At 57.0% G+C, this 16,820-nt stretch overlaps 2 protein-coding genes across 3 annotated transcripts; one reads left to right on the forward strand and one right to left on the reverse strand.

The window, feature by feature from the left end:
* Positions 1 to 8,967: 8,967 nt before the first annotated feature.
* CYREN (cell cycle regulator of NHEJ) lies at positions 8,968 to 15,581 on the reverse strand. Of its 2 annotated transcripts, none has more exons than XM_051848972.3 (4): positions 15,443 to 15,581; positions 13,030 to 13,297; positions 12,219 to 12,291; positions 8,968 to 10,995 (listed from the first exon to the last, which is right to left on the reverse strand). In XM_051848972.3, exons 2-4 carry the CDS (start codon positions 13,158 to 13,160, stop codon positions 10,705 to 10,707), a joined length of 495 nt encoding a protein of 164 aa, XP_051704932.3. In that variant the 5' UTR covers positions 13,161 to 13,297; positions 15,443 to 15,581; the 3' UTR covers positions 8,968 to 10,704. The 2 variants fall into 2 exon arrangements, with proteins under 2 accessions (XP_051704932.3, XP_008256363.3); XM_008258141.5 differs by having other exon boundaries at positions 8,968 to 11,728.
* On the forward strand, positions 9,856 to 11,320 carry TMEM140 (transmembrane protein 140). The gene has a single exon (XM_070071333.2). It carries the CDS (start codon positions 9,856 to 9,858, stop codon positions 10,411 to 10,413), a length of 558 nt encoding a protein of 185 aa, XP_069927434.2. The 3' UTR covers positions 10,414 to 11,320.
* Positions 15,582 to 16,820: the final 1,239 nt, after the last annotated feature.

Raw genomic sequence — 16,820 nt, forward strand, 5'->3', positions numbered from 1 at the left:
TGGCTTGGGCTGCTGCAGCCTGGCCTGGCTTCACTCCAGAGCTGGTGCGGAGGCTCACGGCTGCCGAGGTCCTGAGCTGTGCACGTCCACACCCTCCAGTAGGTCCACGGTGTCCCTCTAATTTACATGGACTTTCCTCTGCTGTTTACTCCTAACCCTTCCCTGAGACTTCGCGCTCTCTGCTTTTTTAAAACTATTTTCCTCTAGACTTGAGCAGTGTGCTGCCTCCCTACCTCCTTGTTCCACTATCTTGAAAACCCCTGTAATATTTCTGTCTCTGGGAGATAAGACCCTGGCAATTAATATATTCATCGCCCACATAATAGTCACCTGACTAGTTCGTGACACACAGTGCTATGAACCCAGGAGATCGAGCTTGTCACCACCAGGCTTTGCTGGCTGTGGCTCATGACAGCTGCATCCTGGAGTCACTGCCATGCATATGTGAGGACAGCTTCCTGGAGCCAGCTCTTCTCAGCACCTCTACCACCATTAGTGTTTTTGAGATTTATTTATTTATTTGAAAGGCAGAGTTAGAGAGAGAAGGAGAGGCAGAGAGAGAGAGAGAGAGAGAGAGAGAGATCTTCCATCTGCTGGTTCACTCCCCAGATGGCCGCAACGGCCGGAGCTATGCTGGTACGAAGCCAGGAGCCAGGAGCTTCTTCCAGGTCTCCCATGTGGGGGCAGGGGCCCAAGGACTTGGACCATCTTCCACTGCTTTCCCAGACTGTAGCAGAGAGCTAGATTGGAAGTGGAGCAGCCGGGGCTTGAACCAGCGCCCATATGGGATGCCAGCACTGCAGGTGGTGGCTTTACCCGCTACATCAAGCGCTGGCCCCCACCACCACTGTTGGTCTCCCTAGAGACTGCCAGGTTGTATGGTCCTGGGCTTATCTGAGCTAGGATCTTCTCTGTATAATACAAGTTATTAAATAACACTCACCAAGTAATGCTCCTAGTGTTGTGTGTCAGTTACTGCATTTGATTTCTGTGGCATCTACAAGTTCTGTAACCACACCCATCTTACTTAGACTGTGAAACTGGGCAGAGGACCTAAGTGGAGGAGCTGGTATGTAAACCAAGGAGACGGGGATCCAGAGTCTGCTCAGAACCGTTTCTGCACACTGCACCCAGCACATCAAGTAGACACAGGGGTCACAATGACATCGCACTTGGTGGTGAACACCAGATGGAAGAATACATGCGGAGGGCCAGAGGCGCCACAGGCATGTGTTGGGGCGAAGCTGCCTGACAGGTTCCACCATGGCTGCCTGTGTGAGCCAAGGAAGCTTTCTGACCTCACTAGGCCTGTGTTCACCTCTAGAAAATGGAGGTGAAAATAGTCATGCAGCCCAGGAATTGAGATGCCCACAAACAAAACAGGAGTGGCTGGGTTCAGTGCCTACGTCCTGCTCTGGATTCCAACCTTTTTTTTTTTTTTTTTAAGATTTTATTTATTTATTTGAGAGGCAGAGTTACAGACAATGAGAGGGCGAGACAGAGAGTTCTTCCATCTGTTGGTTCACCCCCCAGTTGGCTGCTACAGCCAGAGCTGAGCTGAATCAAAGCCAGGAGCTTCTTCCAGGTTTCCCATATGGGAGCAGGGGCCCAAGCACTTGGGCCATCTTCTACTGCTTTCCTAGGCCATAGCAGAGAGCTGGATTGGAAGTGGAGCAGCTGGGACTCGAACAGGCGCCCATATGGGATGCTGGCACTGCAGGCAGAGGATTAACCTATTACACCACGGTGCCAGCCCCCCCTAATTCCAACTTCCTGCTGATGCGGACCTTGGAGGTACCAGGTGATGACTCAAAAGTGCTTAGGTCTCCACCACCACATGGGAGGACCACACTGAGTTTGAAGCTGCTGGCTTGGGTCTTGCCCAGCTGTGGCCATCATGGACCTTTGGGCGGGGTGCAGGTGAACCAACAAGCACACAAGTTTCTTTCCTCTTTTTTTTTTTTTTTTTTTTTTTTTTTTTTTGACAGGCAGAGTGGACAGTGAGAGAGAGAGAGAGAGAGAGAGAAAGGTCTTCCTTTGCCGTTGGTTCACCCCTAATGGCCACTGCAGCCGGCGCACCGCGCTGATCCAAAGCCAGGAGCCAGGTGCCTCTTCTGGTCTCCCATGCGGGTGCAGGGCCCAAGCACTTGGGCCATCCTCCACTGCACTTCCGGGCCACAGCAGAGAGCTGGACCAGAAGAGGAGCAACCGGGACAGGATCCGGCGCCCCGACTGGGACTAGAACCCGGGGTGCTGGCGCCACAGGCAGAGGATTAGCCTAGTGAGCCGCGGCGCCAACCTCTTTCCTCTTTTTCTCCCTGTTTCCCCTTCTTACCCTCACCCTCTCACCCTTTCCCCCCTCTAAAAAAATAGTTTTAGTAGTCAGTCTACCCCATAGGGTTACTGTGAGATATTAATAAGGTAACAAAGAGCCTGCTGAAGCCCTCAGCACAGGGCCTGGCACAGAGATGCTGAGGTCTGTCTGCACTAATAACCCTTAACAGAGTCGATGCTCTCTCGGAGCCCTTCCACAGATCAGAGAGCCTTCTCAGAGCGCACTCTTGCCCTCTCCGGTCCCCTGTGGCTTGCTTAAATCCTTAACGGACAGGCAGGCAGGTGGATTTGTAACTGGCAAGAACCTCATGCCTCGCCTGCAGCAGCTTCTGTCGAGGCAGATTGGCACAGGGTGCAGGCTTCGACAGCAGCCCCAGGGAAACACGGGCATCCCGCAGGCGGTCCCCAAGGCCACGGTCAGCTTTGCTGCTAGTGCCAGCGGAGGGGCTGCTGTCCGACCTCGGCTGCTTGGTCTTCTCCAGTGGTCCCAATGTGTGCACCCCCCCCCTTTTTTTTTTAAAGATGTATTTATCTGAAAGGCAAGAGTTACAGAGAGAAAGGGAGAGACAGAGACCGCTTCCACCTGCTGGTACACTCCCTAAATGGCCACAACAGCTGGAGGTGGGCCAGGCTAACGCCAAGAGCTTCTTCTGGGTCTCCCAGTGGGTAGCAGGGTCTCCCACAAACACTTGGGCCATCTTCTGCTGCTTTTCCCAGGCCATTAGCTGGGAGCTGGATCGGAAGTAGAGCAACCAGGACTCCAACTGGCAGCCGTATGGGATGCTGGTGCCATGGGCTGCTGGTTCATCAGCTGTGCCATTGCACCAGCATAGGCTTGGATGAGCTGAGGGAGAGGGGAACCTTGTGCAATATCTGCATTTAGGATTGGGGCAAATAAAAAAATAGAGGACCAGAAGGAGAACTAGGACGGAGAAGCAGATCAAGAAAATAAACAGGGCAGAATTTAGAGAAGCTGTGTGTGCCACTAGGACATTCATTCATTCATTCATGTCACCCCACTGATACCTGCTGAGTGCCTTGTAGGTGCCAGCTACAGCCTTGGGTGTTGGGGATAGAGTAAATGATCATTAGATATACATGATGCTACATAGGTGGTAGAGGCATGGATGCATAAAAGCGAGTAGCAGACGGAAGTCCTTATCCTCGTGGAGTTTAATATTTAGAATGTGGGAAGTGCTGTGCACGCACGGGGAGTGTTGGGTGCTGGACGGAGGTCGTATGGTTTTCTAAACGCTCGCCAGGCAAGCCCTCGCGGAGTAAGGATCGCTTGAGCAGAGTCCTGAAGGGGGGTGGGGGTGCTGATAGAAAGGCCGTCCAGGGAGAGGGAAGGGCAGTGCTAAAGTGCTGGGCTGGCCTGAGGCTTCTGGAAGAGAGGACGCCACCGCAGCAGGAGCTGAGGGAGAGGAGAGCGAGAACGGGGGTGCCTGAGAGGTGCCGTGTGCGGTGCGTGCACGGAGGAGCTGTGTGCCTGAGCTGTGTTGCTGATGCCCGAGGGACTGTTCTTGACAGCCAGCTCCAGAACATAGGAACACCTGCCAGGTGGAGAATGCGAAATCAGGGCCTGTATTGTGGTGTAGCAGGTAAGGCCACTGGACCCATGTAGGAGACCTGGAAGAAGGTTCCGGGCTCCTGGCTGTGGCCTGGCCCAGCCCTGGCTGTTGCAGCCATTTGGGGAGTGAACCAGGGGCTGGAAGATCTGTCTCTCCCTCTTCCTGTCTCTGGAGCGCTGCCTTTCAAATACATTTTTGAAAAAAGAACATGAATTTCCTCTGGGGGAAGAACGCCAGCGTCCCGGACTGCTCTGTGGGCACTCCAGTCCTCTTCACCGAGTAGCTTCAGTTAAGGCTCACCCGTCGGTGTCGGAGGAGTTGGCATCTGATAGGAAACATGGTGTCTGGGTCTCTCTGGCTCTGGAAGTCTGCGGGGGCAATATTAGGAGCGGCATGAGGTAGTGAGCCCCGGGGAGGAGCAGCACCCTCAGGTAGGCCCAGCTGATACGTCTGCACATAAGGTCTGGTTACTGGGTAACACCCAGTGGGAAGAATGAAGATTCTTTATTCATGTTTGTCTTTTGTAAAAGACGGAGGGGAAGGGAATGTTACGGGAATCTCAAATATTAGGATAAGAAAACCGCGTTGACTTACAAGTTATAAACAGGTGTGTGATGAGTATTTGCGCACAGTGGAGTTACGGGATGTTCAGCTACAGCTACCGTGGCGTCCGAGGAACGAGGTGTAAAGAATGGCTGCGAGGTGGGGGTTGGAGAAGGAACAGCAGGTGATGCGAGCGTGTACCAGGCACGTTCCTGTCTGTAACTCCGCAGTGAGTTACAAGAGGGGCTGATTCTGGTTCATCGTCGCGGAAAGTGCAGGTCGAGGATGCCCCTGGCAATGGCCTTCGTGCTGGCTCAGGGCAGCGTGTGGCAAGAGACGGGATGTGTGTCTCCTCGGGCCTCTCCTCCCTCCCCCACCCCCGCAGGAATGTCTGTGACCTCCAGAATTCTAACTGTCCAAAGCTCCCAGCCTCACCAAAGTCTGACTCTGAATACACACCTAGGAAGGACATGATCTAGAATTTACTATCCCAATGTTCGTGTCTCTTTCGCCACCATGCCCTCATCCTTTGTTAGTGTGAAAGTTGTAGAGATGTTTAAGCAAACAAGAAAGCCACCTCGGACCAATCCTGAGAATACTTTTCTTACTGGAAATTTGCTTTCCTTTAAGCAGAAACTCCTAAGGCCCTGCTGTGCTGTGGTTCCCAAGTGACAGTGGCCAAGCCCACAGCCTGGCCTGGAGTCCAAGTTGTCTCTGGGTCCAGGGAGCCACACGCCACAGCAGGAGTATATGTTGTTACAACTATTTAAGATTTATTTGAAAAGCAGAGTTAGGGACAGAAATTGATTGCCAAATTATGATTGCCAAATGTTTACCACCTTTAAGATTTATTTGACAGAGTTATAGAGAGAAGGAGGGGCAGAGAGAGAGAGGTGACTCACTCCCCTGTCGGCTGCAATGGCCGGAGCCACGCTGATCCAAAGCCAGGAGCTTTTTCTGGGTATCCTACCAGATACAGGGGCCCAAGGATTTGGGTCATCTTCCACTGCTTTCCCAGGCCATAGCAGTGAGCTAGATCGAAGTGGAGCAGCTGGGTCTCGAACTGGCACCTGTAGCTTAACGTGCTATGCTACCACACTGGCCCCTTACCACCTTTATAAAGTGTTGAGAGAAGAACAAAAACTCAAACTGACATGATTCTTTAGAAAAGCAAAACAAACCAAAAAAAAGCAGCTAGCACCTCACCAGACAAGACATTTAGAGGGTCAACAAGGCCTGACAGTGTTCAGTGTTACAACTAGGAAAGCACACACTGACTCATCACTGGTTACCATTGAAACTGAAGACACTCAGGAGTGCAACATTAGGATGAGTGGAGCCTTCTGGTAAACCAGGAGGTGGGAGGATACATTTATTCAAACATTCACCATAGCACTTATAATATAAGGTGATGTTGTAAAGTTAACTTAGAAAAATGATGAGCTATGCTACAACCACAGGCAGGCCTTGGAACCCTCCCAGCGACTCACTACAGAGAGGTCCACAAAGTGGGACTGAAACGGGTGTATTTGTGACCCCAGCTGTGTGAACGGGGCACGAAAGCAAACGTGCTGTGGCCTGGAGTCATCAGTGATCTTCAGTCTTGGCTTTCGCTTGTTTCTTGCTTTCTACAATGAGCATGGATCACTTTACTGTAAACAGGAAACAGGGCAGCTAGGAATGGCCCCGTGACTCCCCAGGCTCCCCTTCTGCCCCCTGGAGGAAACGCAGGCTTATCATTAAAGGAAGGTCACAGCTCACTGTGGGGAGAACGTGATTACCAGAATTGTTAGCCCAGAACAGAACACAGGGGCAGCGGAAGAGAACAGAGGACCAGGTTTTCCCATCAAGTATCCACGCTGTGACCCAGACATGCAGGGGAGCAGCCAGGAGCAGCCTCTGCCCTCTCCCCACACGACACGCAGCAGCTGGAGGAGGAAGCGTGCGGTCCACCCCCCTCCTGGGCTGAGTGCGTACGAGACAGACACAGCGCTCACGCAAGAAGCCCTCGGTCCTGTTAAGATACCGATACGAGACGTGGAAATGCAGTAACTCGACAATACTTCCACTTGTGAAAAACAGAGTTCCAACTTGGGCCCAGAGTTGTAGCACAGTGGGTAAAGCTGCTGCCTATGGCACCGGCATCCCATGTGAGCGCTGGTTCAAGTCCTGGCTGCTCTATTTCCCATCTCGCTCCCTGCAAATGGTCCTGGGAAAGCAGAAGACGGTCCAAGCACCTGGGCCCCTGCAGCTGTGTGGGAGACCCAGAAGAAGCTCCTGGCTTTAGACTGGCCCAGCTCCAGTCATTGCAGCCATTTGGGGAGTGAACCAGTAGATGGAGGAGCTCAATCTCTAATAAATCTTTAAAAAAAAAAATTCTTCCATCTGCTGGTTCACTCCCTAGATGGCCGTAACATCCAGGGCTGGGTCAGGCCAAAGCCAGGAGCTTCATCTTGTTCTCCATGTGGGTGGGTGGGTGGGTGGGTGGCAGGGGCCCAAACACTTGGACCACCTCCCACTGCTTTTCCAAGGCCATTAGCAGGGAGCTGGATCAGAAGTGGAGCAGCTGGGACTTGAACCAGCGACCCAGTAGGATGCTGGCATCACAGGCGGTAGCTTTACCCACTCTACCACAGTGCCGGCCCCAAGTGGAACATACGTTCCAGTGTATGGCTAAAGCGGAGTGTGGGCTGAAGGTGTCCAGGCAAGGTCCTGGGCAGAGCTAGGATTTAGAGAGAAGAGGGTAGGGCTTTAGGAGCTGAGTGACCAAGAGGGGCACAGCCTAAGCAGAGGCTGGACTGCAAGACCAGGGAACAAGAGAGCTGGCCTCCCTGTAGCATTCAAGTTCAAGTCCTAAGTCACCCTAGATGGTGGAGCGCCTCAAGCAGTAGACACTGAACTCTGTGTGCATCTAAAGAAGTGAGAAGGAGTAAAGGCGGCCGCCAGGGACAGCCACCGTCTGCGATCCCCAGACCCGGCCTCTCGGCTCCGGGTTTTGTTTCACTCTATTGAGAGCCTCCCAAAGGTCAGTGGAGAAAAAAATGAGGAAATGGGGAACAAAGGCTCGGCGCCTGGCGGGAGCTGTGGCGGTCTCCGCCCCCCCAGCAGCCACGCTATTTGTAAACTAAGCTGTCTTTGTAAGACAAAATATCGTTTAATAATTTCTTGAGTGTAGTGTAACAATTTCAGTGGGAGGAGGAGGGAGTATTGAGACAGAAGCTGCCCACCTCCCACTCAAACCCGCTCCACGCCCTGAAATCCCTGGACCCACTTAGGGGAACAAACCTACACCTGTAGGCTTTCACAAACTTTTTTTTTTTTTGACAGGCAGAGTGGACAGTGAGAGAGAGACAGAGAGAAAGGTCTTCCTTTGCCGTTGGTTCACCCTCCAATGGCTGCCGCACCACACTGATCCAAAGGCAGGAGCCAGGTACTTCTCCTGGTCTCCCATGCAGATGCAGGGCCCAAGCACCTGGGCCATCCTCCACTGCACTCCCTGGCCACAGCAGAGAGCTGGCCTGGAAGAGGGGAACTGGGACAGAACCCGGTGCCCCGACCAGGACTAGAACCCGGTGTGCCAGCGCCGCTAGGTGGAGGATTAACCTATTGAGCCACGGCACTGGCCCACAAACTTTTTTTAAACATCCAAGACTCTAAGAAATATTTCAGGTTGTAGGCTAGATGGGTGAAAACCTTACCATACCAGTCTAGTAACGTGGCCACTTTTTGTATTCCCAGTAAATCCTCCTGGAACAGGCACTGTCATTCCAAGAACCTTCCATCCCTGTTCATCAGAAGTCTACACCCTCACTCACCCACTTCCAGGTGTCCCTGCTGGGTTCCACCGGAAGCCAAGCCATGGCTGCTGATAGCTCCCCCTGGCCAGCATGCCCAGGTCCCTGCCGAAGGAGTCACTGATGAATCTGTATTCTTAGTGTACACTCGGGTCCTTTCAACACAGCCACCATCCTAGCCTGTCCCCTCTGTCCACGTGGTACCTTGCAGAACAGGCCTGGTGTGAAGAATCAGCCAGATCCTCCAGGCAGAAGTTGATCAGGGCTATAGGTGCTGGGCTCCTCCCCAGGGCCACCACTGGCCACCAAGTGCCTGCAGGACCCCACTGGGCACTGCAGGCTGAGGCTTACAGGCTGCCCCGTGGTATCCCAGCCTGATACCTTGAGTCTTGCAAAGCTTGCAGCACTGTGTTCCTCGTCACGTCTGGACGTAAACAGCTGTGTTAGTCCAAACCAGAAAGAATGCATGGTGTGCAGACTGCTGTTTGAGGTCAATTTGAGTTTAAAAGTAGTGAAAAGATGATGTAAATGAGTATACTTAAGGAGACACTAGGATGTGATAGAAGGACGACGAGCCTTCCAGAGGTTGGTGTGGTGGTGTGCGGCACCTGGCACTGTAACTGCAGTTCTGGGTACCCAGCCTGAGGGACAATCAGACTGCAACCAGCGCTCGGACACTCAATTTCACTGTCTCTTAGAATAGAGTGGAAACGACCCGATCACAGTTCAGTGCATCATTCTATGTTGTACATATGTTGCCATTCGTCCTTTTTAATATGTAACAGCTTTGAAAAACATTTACAATACTCAGTAGAAAAAAATTTATACTGGCACATACAAAACAATATTGGTAAAGCAGTAACAGTAACAGTGGTGAGACAACAAATTATATTTCAAGATTTATGTGAAAGAGCTAGAGAGAGGTCTTCCATCCACTGGTTCACACCACAATGGCTGGGGGCCCTGGTTTCTCAGACCATTAGCAGGGAGCTGGATCGGAAGTGGAGCAGCCAGGCTGTGAACCAGGCCGATGGGGGATGTTGGCACTGCAGGCAGCAGCCTAACCCAGTACGCCACAGTACGCCATAATTTTTCTTCTAAAATCATTTTCTGGGGTGGGTGTTGGGCGCAGTGATTCAAATGCCACTGGGGACCTCCTCTGAGTACACAGGTTCAAGTCCTGGCTCCACTTCCGATTCCAGCTTCCTGCTGACGCACACCTGTGAGCAGCAGGTGACGGCTCAAGGCTTTAGCCTAACCCAGCCCCAGCTGCTGCAGCCATCTGGGGAACTGAACCAGCAGAGGGGAGATCTAAGTCTATCTTTCACATAAAAAAAAATCTTTAATGTGTTCATTTAGGACAACTTTTAAAATGCAGTTTTGTCTTTTCACAAAAAATGAGTTCTGCAGGCCGGGGGTCCTGGCGCTGCTGCTCAGCTCAGTCTCCCCTCGGAATGAGCCCCAGAGCTCCCGTGGCGGGCCAGGCCCTGGCCCAACAGCAGGTTTGCACAGCTCCCCAGGGGGCTGCGGGGGACGATGCTGCAGGATTTTATGCGGGGCTGGGACTCACCGGTGTGCCTTCCCCGCAGGTCCCGCCGTGCGGAGCAGGCGCGATGGCCGGGCCCGGGCCCCGCTGGGGCAGGCACGTGGCGTTCCTGAGCATCCTCCTGCTGGTGGCTGGGGTCATCTCCCTGCTGTTTGACGCCCTCCTCTGCAGAGCCGGCAACGTCGTGGACCTGCCGCACTTGAGACTTGGCTTCTACAACTTCTGCCTGTGGGACGAGGACCTCGGCGCCCTGCGCTGTCACCAGTTCCCCGAGCTGGAGGCCCTCGGGGTGCCGCGGCTGGGCCTGGCTCTGGCCAGGCTCGGTGTCTACGGGGCCCTGGTCCTCACCCTCTTCGTCCCCCTGCCTCTGCTCCTGGCCTGGTGTAATAGGAGCGAGGGGGAGTGGCGGCTGGCGGTGGGCTTCCTGGCCGCGGCCTCCGTGCTGCTGGCCGGCGGCCTGGGCCTCTTCCTCTCCCTCGTGTGGAAGTGGCTCAGGCTCTCTCTGCTGGGCCCGGCCTTTCTAGCTCTGGGCACGGCCCAGGCCTTCCTCCTGCTCTTGCTCATGGCCACCGCTGTGTTCTCTCCGAGGGCTCAGGACGGGAGCAAGCCGGAGAGCTGCTGTTAGCGCAGTGCAAGGGTTCGGTCCCGGAGAGGCTCGGGGCCATCTCTTCAGAGCCAATGCCCAGCTCCCACGGGAGCTAAGGAGCCCACTGGCAAGCAGGGGGCGCCCCCGCAGCTTCTTAGCATAGGGCGATGTCTCCTTTAGGACCACAATGGCTGCCGTGGACACCAGGAACCACCGCCTCGCTGTCACGCGGGTCCCCGCTTTCCTTGCCCGGTTTAGTTCTAACTGGAGGGATTCCTGGCCCAGGGCCACAGTTCCTGACGGATCTCAGTGGAGGTTGGGACAAGGACGTCAGCTCCCTGCGGGGTCACCAGTTCCCAGGGCTGTGCTGAGTCGCCCGGGGACGACTGCACAGGGTACATGAAGAGAAGGCCCAGGGTTGCCCTCACAGGCCCCTGGATGTAGCCTGGAGCAGGACGCGGCTGGCCAGTCGCTCCCGGGGCGGGATCCAGGAGACAAACGCTTGGTAAGAAGAGGCCAACAGGTCGGAACGGTTCTACCCCCGACAGACACGGCGGCTCCGGCAGCACGCGTCACGCCTGGGGGAGTTCTATGTTTTCCAGCATCTGTGTATCGGGACACCTGTAAGGCACGGCTATGTTCAGTCTGGGTCAAAGCCACGCTGAACACAGAGGTAGCAGGAAGGACTGTGGTGCGAGGACATCTCCTCCGTGGCGGGGTCTTGCCCTCCCGGCCGGGCTGGTGTGCCAGTGGGCCGCCGGCTGCAGGAGAGCTTGGGGCCTGCTCACCGCGTGCTGGAAGCCACCTGACACAGGCTCCGTTCCACCAGTCCCTGTGCACGGAGTGGCAGCACCACTCTCTTAAACCCTCAGGTTGCCCCCCCCCCCCCCCCGGGGCCTCATTTTCCCAGGAAAGCTGGTAACTGAATAAAACAATTGGAAAACAACTGGAATTCCAGAACAGGGAGAGCTGTTGTGCAGGGAACAATGGGGTTTGACTCCCCAGTCCCCCCAACCCTTAAAACAGGGCTTCTGGCCTGGGGCGGGTCTGGCAGGACCAAGGAGGCCCAGAGCCGCGGAGGCAGGGGGCCAGGGCAGCGCTGAGAATCTCAGCTGAAAAATATCTCCCTGACGTATTTTAGCACGTCTTCCTCTTCCTCCTTCTCCTCCTCCTCCGGCCTCCTGCCGCCAGCGGTGTTGGGAGGGCTGAGGCCTGGCACGGGGGCGTCGTCCTCTCCCTCCTCTTCGTCGCTGCTGCTCCCTGAGCTCGTGTGAGGAGACGGGGAGGGGGAGCCCTCCGGCTTATCGGCGCCCAGCAGGGATGGCAGCTCCCCAGCCTTTTCCTGTTTGCCGTCCTGCAGAGTAGAGAGAGGGCGGGCGCGGCGTGTGCATCTCCTCTCCCTAACATCCGGGCTTGGCCGGGACTCGGGACCCAGGCCTGAGGCCGCCTACTCCTCTCCTCACCCCACTCCCAGCACCTCGTCACAGCTCTTAAAACCAGGACCAACTTGGGAGAGAAGCAGGCAGGGACCGGAGGGAGGGCCAGGTCACGAAACATGGTGTGGACCCCAGGTCTGCTGCTGGTTGGCTCTGGATCGGAGGCCAAGTTCCAGCGTGCCAGCCCCTTGGGGTAAGAGTGTCAAGTAACCGCACCCCTGGGTTACTGCGGGGATTCCCTGAGATGATGATGTGCCACAGAAAAGCACCTGGTAAGCTCCAAAGTACCACCCACCTCTAGGGTGCTGCACTGAGGAGTGGGGTGCTTGGGAGAGCAGGGTGCCTCTCTCGCTGAAGTGGCCAAGGGCCTCGTGTGGTTTCTGCCCGGGAAGCGTTGCCCGACTTTACCTCGATCAGGATCCCCAGAGCCACATCCACGAGTTCTGTCTCATTCATGCAGTACACCGTCCTCCTCGTGGGTCTGAAACGGACACGAAGACTCACACGGGGCGCCCAGAGAGAACAAACAGGGCCCAGAGCAGCTGACCCCTCCGGCATCCCTGGTGGCTTGGTGAATGACACAGCCGTTCAGGGAGGCCACAGTGGAAGCTTCCCACCCCCACCGCATCCCTGGGGAGGGCCTGACAGGTGCACGAGTACGTTTAGGGAAAGGCAGTGCTGGTAACCTGGGAAACCTTAGCAAGGGGAGAGCCAGAGTCCTGGCCAGGAGGCAGGGATGTCCCCTCCCAGGGGATGCTGGCAGCCTTAAGCACCACCCCCACCACCACCCCCGTTACTATCAATCAGCTACCAGGTCCCGTAGTCCCTGTGGCTCCTCTGTCCGTCCCCGACTGCCTGGGCACAGCCGGAGCAGGCACTGTTCAGTGGACCAGCTACCTGGGCTCCTGAACTTGCCCCCCGGATGTCACAATTTTGGTGAAAACCAAGAGATTGGCATTTTGGCCACCTGGCGTCCAAGAGAGAATGCCCATGACCCCACTAGCTGTGTGCCCAAACCTGCAGGCCGACAGCAGAGAAAAGCCCAGCACAGACCCAGACCACTCCCTGAGCTGCCCTCACCCCGTCTCGGCACAGCTTAGGGGCCCACTGGACTGGCAAAGGGGAACACCCGAGCACCTCCCTGCTTTGCCGACGCGGGGAGACCCAGCGGGGCTCCCGGGAGCCACCCCCCCCCCAATTTTCCCAGGCATGTCCTGACCTGGCCATGGCCACTGCGGCCATTCTCCTCCTCTTGGGGGTGTGCACGGGCGCTTTTCTCTTCTCCACCGCCTGGGCTGTCATCCAGGACGGAAGGACCCTCTTCTTGGTCCCAGATGCCAAGTCCTCCATCTTTGGTTTTTGGCGAAGACGAGCAAGGACCCAAGCTTAAGGGCGGGCGTTTCTCATTGTTGACAGCACGTCCCACTCCCTTGGCATCCCAGCAAAGGCAGGGCTACCTGTCCTGATTGGCACTTGGTCTTGACTGTCTAAAGAGAAGGACAAAGTCTGGTGACCCCTACTGAGCTGGACAGCACGCTTCCTGTCATCAGTCACGACTACTGGTCAGCACAGGGCAGGCCCCAGACCCCAGTGGGCCCACTCCCAGGAGCCAGGCAGGGCCAGGGCAGACAACAGGTGCAGGGACAGAGCAGCCTGCCCTGCACACACCCCCCCCCCCCCCCCCGGTGCCTGAGGCCCTACGCCTTGAGGCTTCTGCATGGATCCATGCCATGAATAGAGGGCTGAGCGTCCTCCCACGAGAAACAGCAGGGTCCTCGAAGTGACCCTATGCTCCCCACTGCAAACAGGACTGGCCGCCCAGGTGCCAGCCCCTCACCTGCCCCCTCCCCCCAATTCCAGACCTCACTTCCCCCTTGGTGCCACATTACCAGAAACCCTGGGGCCATCTCGGTTCACAGCAAGGTTTCCATGGCCGCCACCCCCTCCCTGAACCTGAAGATGCTTTTGCTTGGTCAAGCTCCCAACTGATGCAACAAAGACATAGAAGCCTCCGCCCTTCTCCTTCATTGCCCCAAGGAGATACACAGTGGAATGTTTGCCTTGACCTTGAATCGCAATTGGGTCTCTCATCCTATGGCCTTGATACCCCACCTCCCACAGCCACCTGAAAGGTTGCTTGGAACACTTAAACACTTAAAGACCAGTTTTGGGAATTCCCACAGTCTGCTGCCCACCCCCCCCCCAATACAAAAGTGCCCGGACCCTGGGTGCCAGGGCCTCCAGCCATGTGTTCCATCAAGGTGCATGCGGGCAGCTGGTCCCCCACCTCTACAGATTTCTTTTCTCTGGATAAATTTGGTCTGGCTGTATTTTCGTACACTGCCTCCTCTATTCCATGCCTCCTAACATTTGGTGCCCCGTGTGAGGAGGCACCGATGTGCAATTTTTTTTTTTGACAGAGTGGACAGCGAGAGCGAGAGAGACAGAGAAAGGTCTTCCTTTGCCATTGGATCACCCTCCAATGGCCACTGTGGCCGGCGCACCGCGCTGATCCGAAGGCAGGAGCCAGGTGCTTCTCCTGGTCTCCCATGGGGTGCAGGGCCCAAGCACTTGGGCCATCTTCCACTGCCTTCCCGGGCAACAGCAGAGAGCTGGCCTGGAAGAGGGGCAACCGGGACAGAATCCAGCGCCCCGACTGGGACTAGAACCCGGTGTGCCGGCGCCGCAAGGCGGAGGATTAGCCTAGTGAGCCGCGGCGCCGGCCCGATCTGCAACTCTTTTCCTAACACGAACTGCCAGGGTCGGGAAGTGAACTCTGCCTGGCTCCCAGCACAGGCACCCCCAGCCTCAGCCCTAACTTGGCCTTGTGCCCCTCCCCTTGCAGATTCCACTCCAGGCCCTCAATCCTGGGGGGAAGGGACCGTTACTCAGAGGGCCTAGGGGGTCTACCTTCCACGCAGGAATCAACTCAGAAGCCGCGGCAAAGGCCTCACTGAAGGGGTGGGGGTGCACCTGGAAGAGGTTCCTCCCCGGGTGGCCGAAAATGCTCAGCAGGCCCCGACCCGACTCGGCCGGCCAGAGGACAGCCCTCTGTGCCACATTTCTGTCGGCGTGCAGACCACGACAAGCCATCCCTGCAAGCGCACCGAGCCGGGGCCCCCGCCTACGGAAACGTATCCAAGCCTGCGCTGTACGTCATCAAGTCCGCCTCACAGCCCAGGGACCGCGAGGCCGTCAGGCTGCACCCAAGGTCACAGAAAAGCCCTAGGACCGCAGTCAGCTCCATCCACCGCACGCCCCGTGCGCGCGCACCCTGCCAGCCGCCACCCCCACAAAGCGAGCAGCGCAACCATCACACGCGCCACGCGCGCCCCCAGAGGTGGGCTGACGTGCGCGAGGGGAACTCGCCTACTGCACGGCCCACGTGAGCCTCGCGGGCCCAGCGGACGCGGGAAGGGCCAGCGCCCCACTTCCGACCCACAGCCCGCGGGCGCGCCGATGCCCCAGTGCTGCAGCCGCCAGCCCGCCGCCCCCCTCCCAGTCTCAGGCCCCTGCTGGGCTTCCGGGGCCCGGGGGCCGGCAGACTCCAGGCGGTTGATGTGGGATCTGGGGAGGGGGGAGGGGGGAGGGGGGAGGGGGAATCTGCGCCCTGCCAGGACTCCGGCGCCCACCTGCACCCGCCGCCCGGCCTTGCTCCTTCCGGCGCGATCCCCGCCTCCGCGGAAGCCAGGGAGGCGGGGCCTCGCCGCCTCCCCCACCCAAACGCATCAACGGCTTTAGGAAGTGCCACTTCCCGGGTCCTCGAATCAGAAGCTAGGGGAAGGCAAGGGGGGATCTGTTTTCAACAGCCCCCGGGGACTCCCTGGCGGGCCACAGGGAGGAGGAGACAGTCTCTGCTTATCTTAGAGTGGGCGTGTCCAACCTTCAAGTCCTGAGTGCTTCCCCACCCCCGCCCTTACAGATTGAAAGCCTGAGTGTGGGGGTGGGGCGTGGGGGAATTTCCCATCCACCGGTTGACTCCCCAAATCACTGGAATGGTCGCGGCTGGACCAGGCCGAAACCAGAACCCCGTGTTGGTTTCCCACGTGGGTGGCAGGGACCCAGGCTCTTGGGCCATGGCACTTGCCCTTCTCCGAGCATTAGTAGGGAGCTGGAGGGCAAGTGGGCAGCGGGGGCTCTCGCACAGAGCCCTCCCCCTTCTACCTTTTAAGGGACTGGGATGACGAGATCCGATACCACCTTGCCCCCAGAAGGAGATCGGGCCACAGGCAGAGGTGCCCAGAGCTTGGAGACCCCTCGCGCTGCACAGCCCGCAGCGCCCTCTTCCGGAGCGGAGCCTTTGGTTTCTCTAAACCGTGGTCTCTGCTCTTCCCGAACAGCATACGCGATCCTAGGGAAGCTGAAATACATCAAGACTTTGTGAGATAAACCAGCCAGCCCGGGTAGGGGGTCGGCTAGGCTTCCACTGGGTCAAGTCCGCCTGTCCAGGACGCAGGCGCAACTGGGGAGGAACCTGCTCCTTCTCTGCACCAGGCAGGTGTAGGTCAGGGACGTAGCCCTGGATCCTACAAGCTGTGAGCCAGGGCACGCTCACGTCTACCGGGCTGGGGTGGAAGGGCGTGGACACTTGCCATTAGCACAGCTGCACCCCCACGGCCGACCAGGCTTGCGAGCAGGAAGCCTGGGCGTCCCCACAACCAGCCTTGTCCACAAGCAGACACGGGGCAGGGGGAAGGAACTGGAGCCATGTGATTTACGTGGCTTGGGGTCCACAGCCTGAAGCCCCTGTTTTGTTGATGAAAGCCACAAGACTTACTGCACATGGTCATGCCTGTTTCACCTAGATCCACTGGGTCATCCCACCAGGGACAGGTACTTCCTGAAGCAGCTGGGGGCCATGCCACAGGGCAGGTCACGGGGAGGGGGTGGAGGGAAGGGAAGGGCGCCTGTGAGGCTCCCAGCAGAGCCCGGGCCAGAGTGGAAGGTCCACACCTGGACAGGTGCACAGGCTCAGGGGGCTGAGGCACGTCCCGGCTTGATGGCTTTCTT

This window comes from Oryctolagus cuniculus, chromosome 3, assembly GCF_051225735.1.
Source record: "Oryctolagus cuniculus isolate XC-2025 breed Fujian yellow rabbit chromosome 3, ASM5122573v1, whole genome shotgun sequence".
In the NCBI taxonomy this organism is placed as follows: Eukaryota; Metazoa; Chordata; class Mammalia; order Lagomorpha; family Leporidae; genus Oryctolagus; species Oryctolagus cuniculus.